This window comes from Dermacentor variabilis, chromosome 5 (genome assembly GCF_050947875.1).
Source record: "Dermacentor variabilis isolate Ectoservices chromosome 5, ASM5094787v1, whole genome shotgun sequence".
Lineage (NCBI taxonomy): Eukaryota > Metazoa > Arthropoda > Arachnida > Ixodida > Ixodidae > Dermacentor > Dermacentor variabilis.
In genome coordinates, this window is record NC_134572.1 from 162520670 (window position 1) to 162537523 (window position 16854).

Genomic DNA, 16854 nt, shown 5'->3' on the forward strand with positions numbered 1-16854 from the left:
TTTCCCTTGCGGTAGCGGGGAAACCCAGCGGCGCGGCTCCATCCAACCGCTCTCCCTACCGTGACCGCGCTGCCTCGGGCTGTTCGGGCGAGCCGTCGACACTCCCCCTGTCGCACATAGTGAAGGCTATTATCCTCCCTCTTTCTCTATCATCTTTCACTTCCCACTCCCTCTCCCCTGACGACGCTTCGCCGTGCTCCCTCACGGGTTGCAGAATCAAGCGTCCTTCCTTTCTTTAGATCACTATCTATCGACACTCCCCAGCAAAAAAAAATTGGAGGACGCTTAAGCTTCGCCTTCAAGAGTGGAACGCGACAGCGTTCCCGTCGACCCGCCAAGGGGTATTGGGCTACGGCGCAGCGACTACGCGCCCCGCATCGGACGCGGTGAGCGTCGAGCAACGCAGCGTTCGGCGCGACAACGAAATGTGCGCCTCAGCAAGCGACGCACGCCTGAGCCTTAGAAACAGCTCGTTTCTAAGGTAACACCGCGTTCACTAGAGGCGCTTTTGTACCGCTTTGAAGCATAGAACTCGTGGCTCAGTGGTAACGTCTCCGTCTCACACTCCGGAGACCCTGGTTCGATTCCCACCCAGCCCATCTTGGAAGTTGCTTTTTATTTATGAAGTGCCTGCCGGGATTTATCGCTCACGGCCAACGCCGCGGACGCCGACGCCGACACCGACGCCGACGACACCGGCTTTTCTGCGACACGAGCTCCTTAACGCTATCGCGTTAAAAATGATCCTGGCCCGCCTACAGCGCTTGCTCAGACAGCCAATCAGAGGCTCTTGTGCGCTCTCTGCGCAAGATGGCGGAAGTGCGAGTTGTCTGGCTGCTTCTCTGGTTTATCGTGTTTGCGCCTTGTGGGCCTTCTCCCACAGTGTTGCTGTGATGAAGCGGCAGAATTCGCCTTTCGTCGAAGATCGAAATAATAAATCGCGTCGAACGCGATATCCCCGCAGCGTGCAAGATTCCGAGGAGCACTCTCAGCACGATTAGGGCTAAAGTGGCCAGACTCGCAACCCGGTGCCCATGGCGCCCGACGTGTACGCACGGCTGTGTACGAGGCGTTCTTCATACGTGCCGGTTTCCGCGTGCTCGGTGATGACTGTAAATTCTGATGAATGCGACGAAGCCGTTGCCAGTGTTGCCGAAGTTTGGAGCGAGCTGTCAAAATTTCCGGGACATTCGAATCAACGGTGGACGAGTTTGCGAGTGCAGATGATGTCGCGATGACGGTAGATCCCGAAACGAAGACTACATCGCCGACATCGTACCGAGCACAAATGAAAGTAGGCACGTTGAGGAAAGCAACTACGGTCCTTTGCCCACATCCTCCGAAGTGATTGGTACACTCGCATTAGTCCGGTGCTTCTGCGCGAATGCGGAAAGTTGCGGCCTCAGCTGCTCGGACTCCTTAGACAACGTGGGGAAGTGCGTGCGTCGCAGGCAGCGAAATTGCCCAAGCAGAAGAAAATGCAGGACTAATTTATGCGAAACTAAGCTAGTTTCGTCAATAAAGTGAAATGGTATGTGCTTTTATGACATCCAATTATTTAGCAGGCTTATATCGAATTATGCTCTATATCGAACGGATAGGCGTTTTTTTGCGAGTTCGATATAGCCGGGTTTGACTGTATATACACTTCTCTTTTACCGGTTAATACATTCCTGGAAAATGTGATCTTTCAGCACCAACGTTCATGACATTGCTAAACTGCAATCGTATGATATATTTTCCCATTGCTACATCCCATGCAAAGAAAAATAGGCACGAGGCAAGCGTGATCAAGAGCATCCGTGGCAGCGCCGCCACAGCACTCACGCGCCTGTGCCATGCTGGCATGTATTCGGTTTTCTTTGGTAGTACCAACAAAACTTGCGTTCACAGCTGTCAATGCCAACCCTATATGATAAGCATCTTGACCTATATGTTTTGCAGTTCTTCTGGCATAGGAAGCTTACTGCACGCTTTTAAAGGGCCCCTGAAACGGTTCGGACAAATTTTGTAGACACGTAGGATACAGCTTAAGTGGAACATTCGCACCACAATTTAAGTGAAGCGTTACGTATTAATGGAGCTACAAGCGATTAGAAGCTACCCTCCTCCCTAGCCATGCTTTTCCTCCTCAACTCGCTCGCCGAGCGAGTGGGGCTAAGCTCCGCCTTCACTGGTTCAGCGTCACGATGCGACGTCACATCGTCCACTTCCGGTTGTTTTGGAGCCCGCCTCCGCCCGCGCGAGACCGCTCCGCTAGCCGCTTGGCCGTCGACCCCAAGCGAGAGCTATCGAAGCAGCGTGCGTTGCGAGCATTCTGTCGTAGCGCCGAACGTGTCTTGTATTCCGGTAACCACAGGCAAGCTGGTCATTTCGGCAAATGACTGCAGGCATAAACTCAAGCTGATGAAGGAAGTTTAGCGTAGACGTACGTGAGCGGCCTGATCGGTCTGCGCGGTCGATACACTTGTTGGTGCAGCGCTTAACCAGCCAAACAAAGCGCTAATATTGCTCTAACCAAGTGTAAAACATTTTAAACATTTATGAAAACAACGTGTTACACTCCTGCGAAAAATACACACCAGCAGCAAAGAAGAATACACTTCGTTGCTGCTACTGTGTATGGTTGAGCTCTGTGCCACCAGGTGGCTGCACCGTGCAGACCATTCGCATTTGCCCTTCTGCTCATCTCATGGCTCATCCCGTTACGGCAAAGTCAAGCGGCCAGACTCTGTCCCCTTGCGCTTGCGTTTTCCCTAATACCGGACTCGGGAAACGCTATTGCGTTAGTAATCTTCCGGTGTAAAGTGACGGCCACAAACGCGCAAATCCTGGCGCCGATCGAATAGCGGCAGTCCAATGCGCAGCAGCCAGTTCGCTTGGACGCTGCCTTGCAGAGGGACACGATGTCGCAGCTTGACATATTGCCAGTCGCTACGTTTGCAGTCCACAAGGCAACAAAGTCGAATCATAGTGCTCGCGAAAAGACTGAGACCGACTCTGACCGCGGCGCTCTCTTCAAAATGGAGTACGTTGTAACACAAGCAGACGACACATGCTGTGTGCCGGAAGTGCTTAAGCGTACTGAAAAATTATTCTTGTGCATTCTCTTTATGTTACTTTCTTTTATTAACTAACATTCAAACTATTACGAAGATCATTTGTTTACCATAAAGTTGGAAAAAGTATCGATCACGCGCCCTTGTCAACCAATCGGATAGCTCGCCCCACTGACGTCGTGTGGGTGATTTCGGTCATATGGGTAGGGGCGGCTTAAAATTCCGCCGAGCAGTGCGCTGCGATCGGCAGCGATGTGCATATTTAAAACCTTATAATAAATTACACGCTTTACGCGGAGCACTTATATGTGTCAATTAATGATCAGGGGGACCTACTCTAACGACTCAATACGTTTGTAGAAAATCGTCAAAAGCGTTTCAGGGTCCCTTTAATGGGCAATAACCCAAACATGGTGCCGTTCCTAGCTGCAGGCGGTGCGAAGTGAGCGCCATATTTCGCTCTGGCGCCATCGTATTCTGGCGTGTTTCTTGTTGCCGTCTCAATGCGCTACACAATAGGAAAACAATGCAGGGCGTCTCAGTTTGCTCAAGCCCCGCCATCTTCACGCATCCGTCGGAGTTCCGTGCTGCAACAACGATTGTTGTGAAGCGGGCACGTCAAAACTTCCAAAATGCGCCCCGCCCAAAGGAGCTGCTGGCCCAAGCCGAATCCGAGCAGTGTAAACGTAAGCTTGCAGAAGCTGCGAAATTGACAACTTGCGTCTCTAGCCGCTGAGGCCCCACAACCTCGGCACGCATGTGTTGGTATTTCCTGCTGTGCTGCTTCACGCAATGTTCTGCATTACGTGGATGTCAGCTGCAGTAGAGTCTGCGAATATTTTGTGACATCGGATTGTAAGTTTTCCACATTAGTAGGCTTTTGTTTTTTTTCCAATACGTATGAATGAGAAAAACATAGGTAATGGATGGGTAGTACAGATAGTGGTCGTACATATGTAGTTGTTGATGACATACCTGGGTTACTTTTTGATCAAATTTTCCTTGCTTATCCTAAAGCCAGGCTATTTATCTAGTTTGCCATTGAAGCATCCTATTGGTACTGTTGTGTTCGGCCGTTCACCCCACAACACCCCTCAGTCACGGCTCGCACGATTATGGAGAATGGGCCGACGGCCTCGTCAAAATGGTTCTCGACACGGATGAATTATTACCAGTGTGGGAATACCGTATTTACACGATTGTAAGTCGACTCGAATGTCAGTCGACCCCCCCATATCGCGTGACCGGAAAAAAAAAAATAAGCGAGCATACCCGAGGGCGCATTCGATAACGAAAATTTATTAGTAGCCGACATGGTCACTGGACTACTCGACTTCACTAGTGCTGCCATCGTCATCGTTGCTGCTGTCCCACAGCGCATCGTGGTCCAGCGAAATTTCAAATTTGGCAAACCACCGCACCAGGACATCTTGCAGAACAGCAGTACACGCCAAATGCACCCAACCACACGCAGCCGTCAGAGACGCTCTTTTGACAGGTCCGGTTGGCGTAATTTCGCAGTCTTCTGCCGCCAGCCATTTGTTGTACTCACGGCGGAGCAGAACCTTAAAATTAAGGCGAAGGTCGGGGCTTGTTTCATGACCACGTCGCACTTCACTGGCAGGGACCGATCACGCATTTCAGCGACGTACGCAGCAAGCTTAGCCTACAGCTCCGGAAAGCGTCCAGACTTCGGCACGTGGGAAATTTCTCACTTGCCGTCACATTTCGCTTCGCTGCAGTCGCCACTCTCGCGCCACCCGTTCAGAAACATCGAAATTGCGGCCGGCTGCGCAGTGATTTGTTTCTTCGGCGCAAAGGATGGCAGCCCTCTTGAACGCTGCTGTGAGCGAGTGCCGAACGATTAGTGGGCCTGGAGCACTCATGACGACTGGGGAAGCATAGAAGTAGCACGTAGCCGGCAGTCAAGTGGAACGCGTCAAAAAGTTGGTCAAACCAATACCAATGCCTTTTAACAGAGAAAGAAACCCGCGAGCGGTGTCTGCTCTTCCATGAACTACCGATACTCCCCGCAAGCGCCGCTGTTCTGAGAATGCCGCCGCAAATGGGAACAGCGGCGCTTCCATCAACTATCGACCCCCCCCCCCCACGAGTGTTGCATTCAATGTAAAGCTCTCAAAAATGTTGAAAAACCCTTCCGAAAAGCGAACAAACACGCGGGATAGCGAAAAGATAAGGGTAGGGCCATAGAGCAAACATAAAATTGTAACTACATTGTAGCTGCCGTTGGTATCGCTTTTTTTTTTTTTTGGCGGGGCCATGTTTCGGTTTCGATTGTAAGTCGACCCCCCAACTTCAGACTTTCAAATTTAAAAAAAGGGGTCGACTTACAATCGTGTAAATACGGTACCTTGTTCATGAGAGGTTTCAGCAATGAGCAATTATACAGCTGTCACCTGTCAGCAGCACAAACAGCAGTTTGTGCTGCTGACAGGTGTGCTGGCTGTGTCTAAGCCAGAGACTCGCTTAGTGCGATGATCCGGCCATCACCTCTCAGAATACGATCGGCATCAGCGAAAAGGGCAACCTACCTCCAGATTGGTGGGACCTGATGTCATTGGCCCCCTGGCACCGGATTGAGGGAAGTGACTAAACAATGATGACGCAAGGTATAAAAGGAGCTATGTACAGCGGGAGTGATCAGTGACTACCACTTTATCATCAACTTTTCTATATTTTGTTGCATTTTCTTGTACTTATGTAAATACAGTAGAACCCCGCTGTTACGTTCCTCACTGCTGCGTTTTCCCGGCTGCTACGTCGTTTTCATGCGGTCCCGGCATAGCTTCCATAGGATCCAATGTATAAGGAACCCCGCTGTTACGTCGTAGCTGTGAAAACGTTCCCGCATGATACGTCGCAACTTAGCACTCCGAGCCCGCCTGGGCTGAAGTAGGCAACGCGCTCCAGCCGCCATTTTAGCTTTTGACAAGTTTTGGCTGGGCTTGGCCGGGCTTGGCTATGGAACTGGCTGCAAGAAGCCGCACGCCAGTTCGAGAGGCCGCCACTGAGTGGCCATTCGTGAAAAATGCTCTCACTATCATCACTGTGATTAGGGTCACCGCATGGTTGTTGGACGGGTCGACTCACGGAGGAAGGAAACTCGGGAGAGGCCCTCTCGTCACTCTTTGTGAAGCAAAAGTGAAACCGGAAGTTGGCGTTGCTCGTGGCGTTGCTCCGCCTATCGGGCCAGCTCTCCTCTCTTGTTTACATTTCTCCCACGGCGCGCCGCGCGCAACCGGGCTGCTCGGACGCGCGCGCTCCGCAGCAATACTAAACAATCGTTAGCAGGTTAGCATGATTACGCCAAAGAGGGCAAAATTTCCCGCGGATATTCCTTTGTCCGTTGCCATTGCCGTGGCGCGGTGACGACGAGGAGCACGAGCCGCATGATGCCGGGGAGTGGCCAAATCCTAGCTTTGGAGAAGCCGCCGCGGCTCTAGACCTCCTCCGCAGGTACGTCGCACCTCACAGCGACGCTGACAGCAATGCGGCCTTCCAGGCTATTGAGAAACGTGTGGCGATTTCTAGCGAGCGAAAGAAACGGCAAGCCATCATTCTAGACTTTTTTAAGTCCTAAGCGCACTCTGTGGAAATAAATTATCTATAGTTGAAGCTGCCCCTTTTTTCATTCATTTTCGGAGCTTTCCTCACTGTTGCGTTTTCCCGGCTGTTACGTTTTTTTTCCCCGGTCCGGTGAAAAACGTATGAACGGGGTTCCACTGTATATACGTGTCTGTCAAACATCCTGAATATCGAACCCAGCCTCACGTTCACTCACTCCTCCGAAAGAAAGAGGATCCCACGTCTTCGAACCCTGAGTCGCAACAGTATCCAACTGCTTTAATATGATGGTCCAAAAACATTGTCGAGTTTGCTACTTGGTCAGATTTGTAGTTTGGAAACCACGTTTTTAAGCACTTAGCCAACACTTAGCCAAATTAGCAGCAAGAGTTTTCCACTTGGCAGCTGGTGTTCTCCCGATACGTGAAGCAGCAGCACGTTGTGGGTACTTGAGCTGATAGTGTCGGGTAGCCAGAAGCGACAGCAGGGGCCCCATGACAGTGCCCCCTTCTTACGTTTCGTATGCTTTGCCGCATAACAAGGCTGTACTGCGGCGAAGCTGACTTAAAGAACCGACAGCAGCAATTCTTAGGGGTGCGAATATTTTGAACAGTGAGTGTCTTTCAAATCCAGTACTAACTGATTCGGATGGAACATTTGCACACTGCTTCTTCTCTTTACTCTGCGTTCGGTATAGTGATGGGCGCAGAACCAGTTCTGGAGCAACTGTTGGCAGTTCCTTTGGGGCTGAAATGGCAACGTGACACTAATGGTCTAGCAAGCGTCATGCGTATATTTCATTCCTCTTTCTGTTTTTATTTCACCTTCCCTCCCTTCTCCCATCTGTAGAAACTACCGTCGACCAGCCTCACGTCAGGCACTTGGCAATGGCGGCGGACACCCTTCCACTTCTGGTTCGAGCCACGGCGGTGCTTGCGATTTGTCACGCCATGCATCGCGGCGGTCCCCACTGTCTAGAGGACATCTGGAGCACTCTTTGGCACAGCAAACCGCCGGCGGCAACAGTCGAGGGCTTTCCCGTCACGGTGCTGCAGCAGCTGCATTTGTGGACTTGACGCAGTCGGATGAAGAAAGTGGTGCTGCCGCAAACGGCAGTGCCAATGACGGGGCTGGTCTGCCCAGGGGTGGACGAGGGTCACCTGTGTTGCCAACGTTTTCCTCGGCGCCATCTTCCGCGTTGCACTTTGGGCACGTGAACGCTATGCACCCGTGCGGGTGAGTAAACGGCTAGGGATTGTCTGTGCCAGACCTACTTGTGGGGCAGTGTTACGCTGCAGTCATTTACTCAATCTCCATCACCATTTTAACCATATGTCATCGAAATATGTGTGCCCAATTGGCTTCTTTGTGGGAACTCTTGAAACCGAAGCAGTAGGCTCGGAAATCTTCCTGGTCCCTAATCGCTCAGCTATTTCTGAATCGTTAACACCCTTTGGGGTACTGTGTGCAAGCTTTTTTTTCTTTTAAGGAAAGAAAAGCAAGAACAGGATGCTGAACATCTTGTTAGGCCACTGTACGGCTAAAACCGTGGCACATCTCAAACTGTCACACCTACAACTTGGGTGCTTTATATTGTTACATTTGTATGCATAACCTGTGCCCAGACCTTCAACTATCCCCTGGTTTCTCTAATAGAATGTAATGGGAAAAGGATTTAAATAGAAAAATAGATCAGTGAACATCAATTTGTGACTGAATTTGTTCACGGTAATAGCATTCATTTCCTTGACTCACTGCATCACCTCCAACTTTGCACAATGCTCCTAAAGTCTCGAGGAAGCTCCCAGCAGCGCTGATTGAGCGTGCTTTTGCAGTGAATTTAACAACCACCAAGAAAGAATTCTGTAGGTGACAAAATTTGCCAGATATGTGCCATCAAACTTGCGGCAAGAGTGCGCTGTTGTTCCGCTTACTTTCTTAACAAGGTGTTGTTTTATGCATTGAAGCACGAAAATAACTGAACTGCCAATGTATTTCTTTGCAAAGTTTGGCAATTAACATCTCGAAACTGGTGCCATCTTGAGAATTTGTTCCAAGTGGATCTGCCTTGCAAACTCCCTAACTACAATTTGTAAATTGCAATATGTGCTGTGAAGATAGTTAAGATGTAATGAGTGAACTTTAGTAATTGGTCAATTTGCATATTGATTTCTCATGCAAATAATGTCTGCCTTTTTTAGCAATCCAGCTCAAGGATTAGAACTCTGCTATCTGCCACAGGTGATTTTTTGAAATTGGCAGAAGTCCTTGCAGGAACAGCAAGTGTATATTTGATTGAGATTTAAAGTTGTTTTTTCCAGCATGCTTGAATTCATTCGTAAATTTTGCTGCTTAAACGTGCCTGCACTTAATTGCCTGAATAATGTACTCTGTTGCACGTTTGAGACTGGCGAGAGTTATTGTGGGAGCAGTTTTTGAGCATTTAAAGCAATTCTGTTGATGGTGTGCTTTGCATCTCACATTGATGAAAATTAGAAGTGCGAGGATCTTTTAATTGTATTTGCCATTTTTTTCACAGTTTAACTTGCTTACTAATATGCCTACTATGCTGTATAATTATGCCACTAAGTGCCTACTAATATGAAAACACTTGCCTGACGTACATTCTTTAAGATTCTCCAGTACGAAATTCCAGTCCCAAACCCTGAGAATATCACCAGGGAAATTGTCAATGCCTTGTAACAGAAGTGATGTAATAAATGTGGCAGTCGCCTGTGAGTGAATATGCTGCAAAAAAAAAAGAATTTGTTTCATCGCGGGCGGTGTGATGCAGCAATAGCTGTAAAAATTTGTGACTGCCGTGTTGTACTCGTGTATTTTCGTTTTCATTGCATAATGGCAAACAAACTGGCACTCATTGCACTGAACTGTCTCCTTTTTGCTTTTTTCTATGTCCTTGTCAGAAAAGGGTTCACTTGTTTCAAGTACTGTCCCTGTGTGCCAAGGTTGCGTTTGCTTTCTCCTGCTGCAGCGTGTCTGACGAGGGATTTCTTGTGCGCAGTGAACGTCCCCTCCCTCCTGGCAGAGAGCCATGCTTCGTCCGCATGCACAGGGGCCTCCCCTCGTGCCCGCTGCCGCCATCGGGGGGTAGCCGGCTACTCCCCAGCCACATGCATGGGTATCCCACCCAGCCGTACGGGGTGACCCCACAGCCTCCCACGTCTTCTAGCCTGGTCTCTGGCTTTGCCAGCTGCCGGTTTCATGGGAGCGCTGCTCCTGCAGAACCACTGCAGCAGCATGTCCACTGCAACGTTGAGAGTGGCGACTCCTGTGCACGCACCATGGTGAGAAGAAAAAGCCTGAGGCAGAGCCGGGGTGAGATGGGGGTGAAGGGTGAGGCGAGGAGGAACTCATTTAAAAGCCTGTGGCCCCCTCTGCGTACTAACCACATCTGCCATCAAGACCCATGTCTGTAGTGCTCCTACAGTGTGTGGTGTTTTTCCCCTCTTAAGGGGGGACACTGCTATATAAATAATATTTTATTGTCCCATCCATACCAATCAAACTCGTCTCATTGATATTTTTTGCACTGATTTCAAATATGTACTTAGTTTTGGTGTAGCTCAATTAGTTCTTAAAGTAGTTAACATTTAATTTCCTTTGTTTGCGGCCTAAATCCAAAATAAAATAAAAAAAAATTATTTGTAAGGCATGGATAGATAGCATATGGAGTAAGGATTGAAGTATAGCAAACACTTTTTGATGTGACCATTAATAGATGCTTCTCAGCCCATTGAATGTAAGCCCACAAAATGTGGCAACCATGTGGCACAAGATGTAGCAAAATAATGAATTTCTGAAATGAAAGTTAAGAAATCTGCTTGCTATCCTTCATAGAGTACACGTTAGACTTCATTCTGCAAAAAAAATTTCAGTTCTAACTGTTCTAGGCGTTGAGATATCGAGGCCTCAGTATTTCATGGAGCCAAAAATTTGTGTTTTGAGAAAGATTCAAGAAACAAACAGCACAAAATTTAATGGAAATTTTAACAGATGTTTTGCACTTATTTACACACGTACATTCCTAATAACCACCAGGAGTGTGGTCTAATTGCTTGCTGCTGTTTATATGTCGTCTCTTCAGTGCCCCTTGAACACTGTCGGCCAAGAAATGACTCCGAGCGCATTCTTTTTCTCTGCGTTTGTCCTTCTCAGCCATCCGTGTGTTGCTCGTTGGGCTGGGATTCAGGCTGAGCTCGTTCAGGATCACTGCCAATGTCCTCCTGTTGCCTGCGTTGAATCGCATCACTGCCTCTGCCACGGCAGCTTCTACAGTGAATAGTGATGCATGGCATTGCTTTGTTGCAAGTGACCAGATTATGGAATGTAAACTCTCGTTATTGTTCTGAGTTTTACCTCTCTGGCACCGCTCAAGAAGCTTCCTTTCCGAGAGGCGCTCATAAATTGGAAGCAATGTTTTGCACACATGAGGTGGCAAGTTATACCGGTGTTTGGAAGTAGACTCGCCTTGGGCTGCTGCTGCATTCTGCTGGCACCAAGAATCTGGGCCTGTTGGGCGCAGACTGTGATTAGCGACTTTATCATTAGACGTAACGTGGTAATATGTCGCCATCACAGCCTCGTGAGTTGCCTCTACATCTCCTTTGTGCGATTTCAGCACCCAACCATAGCTCAACTTTGTTGTGAGGTCACTCGTGAGCCTTCCTCTGCCACCAAGGTTCTCTGTCCCCTTGTGTTTCAGGATCAAGTTGCGCAGGTTTGTGCTCATGCACTTTTCACGTGGTTAACACAGTCTTCTTTTTAAATTTTTATGTAACCATAGACATCAGCCTCTTGCAAAGCAAGAAAAGTGCGGCTGTTGCCATCAGATAACACTGTCGTGTAGCAAAGGCCATTTTTCTTGAGGGACCTCTCGAAAAGTAAAGGCCAGCTTGCACCTCCATTTCTCCAGCCTTCTTGTCCGTGTTCTTTTGACATAAATGGCTAGCCCTCCAAGCTGTGTACATTGGGTCATCCTTCTTTGGTCCCCGCTCGCAGCCATCGCAAAAATTGTTTAAACAACATAGTTCAGCACGAGCCCCGAGACAGGTTCGACAACTGTACCTACCCCTATATGGGATCAGAGTCCACGTCTCATCCACGAACCATCAAAAGATATGGCGATGTTGTTAGTGTTTCCCAACTTCAGCACACTGTATAGTTGCTGAACCAACTGTACACTTTCGGTCATCACTTCTTCGGCCGTATGAATCGCTGCAGGGGTCCATCTTTTTTTTCTCACGTAGTTCTGCCACGTCTTGTTGTGGAGACCGCGGTTGGAAATGTTCATCACCGAAAAAATATCATTAAGTGCTGTCTGCTGGTTCCCAGTGCACTGCATAGCACGCATTGCCGAATTATTTGTGACGAACGAGTTCACTGTCTGATCGCCGCTTAGGCGCGGCGAGCTCCACGCAGACGCGATTTCTCCGCAGTATGAACATGAGAGCATAAGTTTCACAGCGAGGCCGTATTCTCGCTCACCTTTCTTGAACTCAGTGTCGCAGCTATCACATCCTGTGCACTTTGCAAACCTCAAAAACTGGTTTTGCAGGTCCGAATTGACGATCGTGAATGCCGTCTCGTCAAGCGCACTGTCGACCACGCCGCTGTCTCGGTTAAAACACAATCCGATTTCCGCTTCGTCCCTGCCATTGACGCGAGTTCCTGGAGTTTTTCCTCGGTTTGAATCCTGTTCTGCTCCACATTGGAAGGCTGCAGCATCACCGTGTCACGACGGACGCGGCCGCTGTCGGCTTCGCGAGCTGGCGCACACGCTGGACCCACGCCATTGTCGCCAACTTTGATGCCGTAGCCTCTACATTGCCCTCGCTGCATCTTGGTGAAGTGCGACAACCTTTAAAATGACCAACCATCGATTTCTTTAGCTTTTTGCCGAATTTGTTCAGTGTATAAAACTTTCTCGCCGACTCGGGCATTGTTGTGTTTCTCAGCTGCGGCACGCAGTTTTTCAAAATGGCGTCTCAGCGCGATGGCGGCGCACAGGCCGGCTCGCTTAGCAGACGGCACCAGCCAGCTCTGCCAATCGGGTGGTGCGGTCTTCTCACGTGGGCTCATTCAGCCAATAGGAAACAAATATAGTGCTTTTCTTTATTGATTTATTTTGCACCATTCAATGGGCGTAATTGAGCAGCGGTGGTGGGAAACTTAAGCAGGAAGGCGGCTCTTTCAAATGAGACCGCGATGGCGGCGATAGGCAGCGTGAAATGGCAGCTGCGCGATGGGAAGAAAGGGCCGTTTTGGGGTTCATTTTGGCTGGAATTCAGCCAGAACTATTGTGCAAATTATTATTTCGCCTAAAATACTGATTCTAGAAACGAGAAACTTGGCAGATAGGTAAAAAATAGTTGTAGATTTAGAAAATAACACTTCCAAATTCTCGATTTTTTTCGAAATTTTTTGGTTTTTAAGACCCGTGTCCCCCCTTTAAAGAGAATAACTTTTTTTTGCCTCCTTTGCATGTTTTTGTCATCGGTGGTCGATGATCAGTGGTCGGACTTTCACCGCCAATACAAGAGTGAAGGAGCAAAAAGGGTGTATGTTCTTGTGCAATGGAGTTGCAGGGCGGTTTCGTCGGCGGACGCCAACAGTAAATATGCCAGATTAGAAAACTCCCAATACGAGCGTAGTTCTCGCATTTGCAGCGGTAAAATAAACATTTTTTTTTTTTCAAATTTCATTAAACAACCAGTGCTATTGCAGAGCTTGCGAAAATAGCCACTGGGAAACAGTGTGAAGATAGAATGTTGTTCCTTTGCATACATTCCTTCGTAACGTCGTCACTGTGTGTGTGTAAGCAAATACAATAGACTTTTGTTTAACTTTTAAGGATGACACATATAAATACCTGGGAAAAATTTTTATTTTCTATCTAAATGTGCAAAACACATCAAGAATAATTGTAATCAACAAAAAAAAAAGTTTCGTGGATATGTTTTTAGCAACAGGGGGAGAACCCTGAGGCTCCTAAGGTTTTACTTGGAATTTGTACAGGCAGCTGTCGTCATATGTGAACCGTGGGTGTGCATTTATTTTGCTTTACATCACGTGTGTGACACCGCTGTAGCCAGAGCGCTTGCATCGGTCTGTCTCCTCTGACTATGCTTTCAAACGAGAGCAAGTCGCTTGGCAAACTTTTTCCTTCCTCTTCCCGTGTTCCTGCTCCAAACCAACCAATGACACTTGCTGCCTGTCATTCAGTGTTGGCCGAAGATATTTAGCCACAAACTTCGCACTCAATACTGAAACTCCTGAAAAAAAAAAATTTTTTTTTCCTGGTATGTGCCTGTAGGCAACATTTGTCGATAAAGGGTTAATTTGAGTGCATTGAATTCAATATTTTTAGTTAATTCGATCCCATCTGAAGATCCTGGCCAGTGCCCATACATTTCTATAAGCTCAAACTTTCAGCATATTTCAATCCTGAAATTGCTCCTTGCTGGATAATTCGAACTTGGCTGGTGAGCACTATGCTGACCCCGGTGGTGACGCCAACTGTGGCAGCATCTTTCTTGGTGGTGTTTACGGTGCACTGATTCATCATCATCATCATTTATGTTTCCTTAAGGACCCCTTGTCGGGGTATTATATAAAGGGGGGTTACAGAAGATAAGGACAGAAACAAAGATATGGTTACAATTTCTCACAAGACTCAGCCTGTGGATTCGTAGTAAAACAAACAACAACAACAACAACAAAAAAAACACTGTACAAACTGCCGGTGCTGTGGAATTCACCCGGCTACGCTTCCGCATATGCTATGGGAGTGCCCAGCACAGTACACCCAGACTAACTCCACGACTCTCTCGTCAAGGTTGCATGAGGCTCTGCGGAGCTCCGCCCTCGACGACCAAACCTGGGCGACCCAGCACGCCCGCGAGGCGGCGGCGAGGCAAGCCCTCGACGTCCCTTCGTGGGAGGCTTAGGCCCGGCCATCATAAAGTGCTGGTTCTACAATAAAAGTTTATTCCTCCTCCTCCTCCTGGGGTGTGCGCTACGGCAATTGCTCCTTTGCCACGTGCGGTGCCCCTTCTCGTGGGAAATGCTGAATCGTTTCTTCTGACTTTCTTCTGATGCATTCCTCTTCTGATGGAACATGTTTTTGGAAGAACAAATTAATAGCCATAAATTGTGCTAGACATTGTTCTCGATCTCTTACTGTACAGTGTACAGTAAAACCTCCTTCATACGTTCTGGAAGAAACCGCGAGAAAAAAAACTTGCCAACTAGGACAGTGTGCAAGCCGAAGTAACTAAAGAAATTTGAAGGACTCAACTACTGTTGACATCTACGTGATGTGAAATGTTGCGCTTATCGTTGTGGCACGAGACGCCGACGCGCGTGGAACTGGTGGTGCTTCGGCAGCCCAAGACACGTTTTGTTGTTTTCCAATTGCGTGTTGTTTTAGAAATGTGACTGGAAACCGAAAAGAATCGAGCTGGTGGGTGATGCCGGATGTCGTCGAAGCTTAACGTGGTGCCCACATCGTGCTGCCTGCGGCAGGGAAGAGAGGCACGTTTGGATTATCGCCTGCTAAAGGCGTGCAGGACACTACCAATGGCACTGCGCACCGTGCGCTGTTAAACAGATGGGTGAAGATGCTTATCACAATAGGTATGACAGCAATAGCTGTGAATGCCGCTTGTGACGACCCCAGAGAAGATTTGCTGGTACCGTAATGAAAAACTGAGTTCACGCCGGCGTTTTCATGTGAGACGGTCGGCGAGTATTGCAGTGAAGCTGCCGCGGTGTGCAGCTATATGCTGTTCTTAACCGTGCCCGCCTTGCGCATTTTCTTCTTTACGTGGGATCTAGCTGCTAGAAAATGTGTTGTATGGTCGCAGTTTGGCGACGTACTGAACGTTGGGTGTTGAAAAATTGTGTTTTCCCGGAACGTATGAACCGGTAAAAAATGAGCACGACTCTATTGGGTCATTTTTTATGTTCTCGATTCCGAACGTTGGTGTCGAGAAAACGTACATAACGAGAACGTGTCAATGAGGTTCTACTGTATTTATGTTGGTGTGGCTAAAGCGTTTTTGAGACAAAATATTGCTTGCAATAAGCTTTTGCTCTATTAATCAGTTCGCAATAATTTCCTTCTACTGGAATCTGGAATAAAAAGAAATTGACCACAGTGGCATGGTTCTTGCAAAAAGAAATGACAAGTCGGACATGTCATGTCTTTTCTCGCTTAAGGTCGTCAGTTTTGTGATGTGACTTTCGTACGGGTGTGGACAGGCTGACTGCTGGGAGAAAGTGTCGCACCTATGCCATAGAAAAAAAAAATTGTGTATGCCTCGTAAACTCTACGACGACGGCTGAGCAGAGTTAGAGAATGGTGCACCGTAGGCTCTGCACTTACATATAAGGTCAGTGTTTTGCAGCCGTGTCAGAGATGAAATGGAAAGGTGTGCGGTTCTTCTTTCAGGGTACTACAGCACCCACTGCTGAGCCTTGCAGAAGCTATGGTGGCTGCTTTAGCCATGCAGGGCCATCCAACATGGTGATGGGTCACACTCACGTGTACCCAGGTGAGTTTAGCTTGGTCTTTGAGTGAGTAGAGTACGGGGGATCGAGGGGCTTGATTTTAATGCCATTAGCATTCTTAGAATGGTTCATGCACTTTATGGTACCTAACGGTCTTTGTTTCCGACGAACTAGGGTCGCTGGGTAGTCCATAATCTCATGGTAGACTATTGGACTGCTGTGCCGACAGAACTGGGTAAAAAAAAAACGAACCATCGGATAAACTTGGGTCTCTGGTTATGTGATAATGGGTATGTTGTGATCTTCAATGAAGCTCTTTTGTGCCAACTTGTGCCACTAGGTATCTGCCACTATTCAATGACAAAAGACAAATTCTTCAATTCTCCGCTGCAGGGTGGAATTGAACCCGTGTCTTATATACATAAAAAGGACGGTACGTTGGGCACATTGGTATTCCACGTGTAGTTCGTGTCGTTTTGCACTGTCAATAATTTCAGGGTCGCGTGTGCAGTTGACATCTGAAAAGTCGGCCGGTCTGAGGAAATGAATTCATGCCCTTTACTTTTCACCAGAGAGCTCAAACCTCCACAGCCACGTCGGAAGTAGCTCTGAAGGCCTGCCAGTACCCTTATTAGGTGTACAGTCGCCGATTGATAAATCGGACACCGATAATCCAAAT

The 16854-nt window shown here is 48.2% G+C and overlaps 1 protein-coding gene across 3 annotated transcripts in view; it reads left to right on the forward strand.

Annotated features, from left to right (window-relative positions):
* LOC142583297 (uncharacterized) overlaps positions 1-16854 on the forward strand; it is a 122723-nt gene that overhangs the window by 16807 nt on the left and 89062 nt on the right. For all 3 annotated transcript variants that reach the window (XM_075693709.1, XM_075693711.1, XM_075693710.1), the window contains exons 7-9: positions 7494-7880; positions 9667-9949; positions 16117-16219. In XM_075693709.1, coding sequence (XP_075549824.1) covers positions 7494-7880; positions 9667-9949; positions 16117-16219 — 773 coding nt within the window. The remainder of the gene's footprint in view (positions 1-7493; positions 7881-9666; positions 9950-16116; positions 16220-16854) is intronic.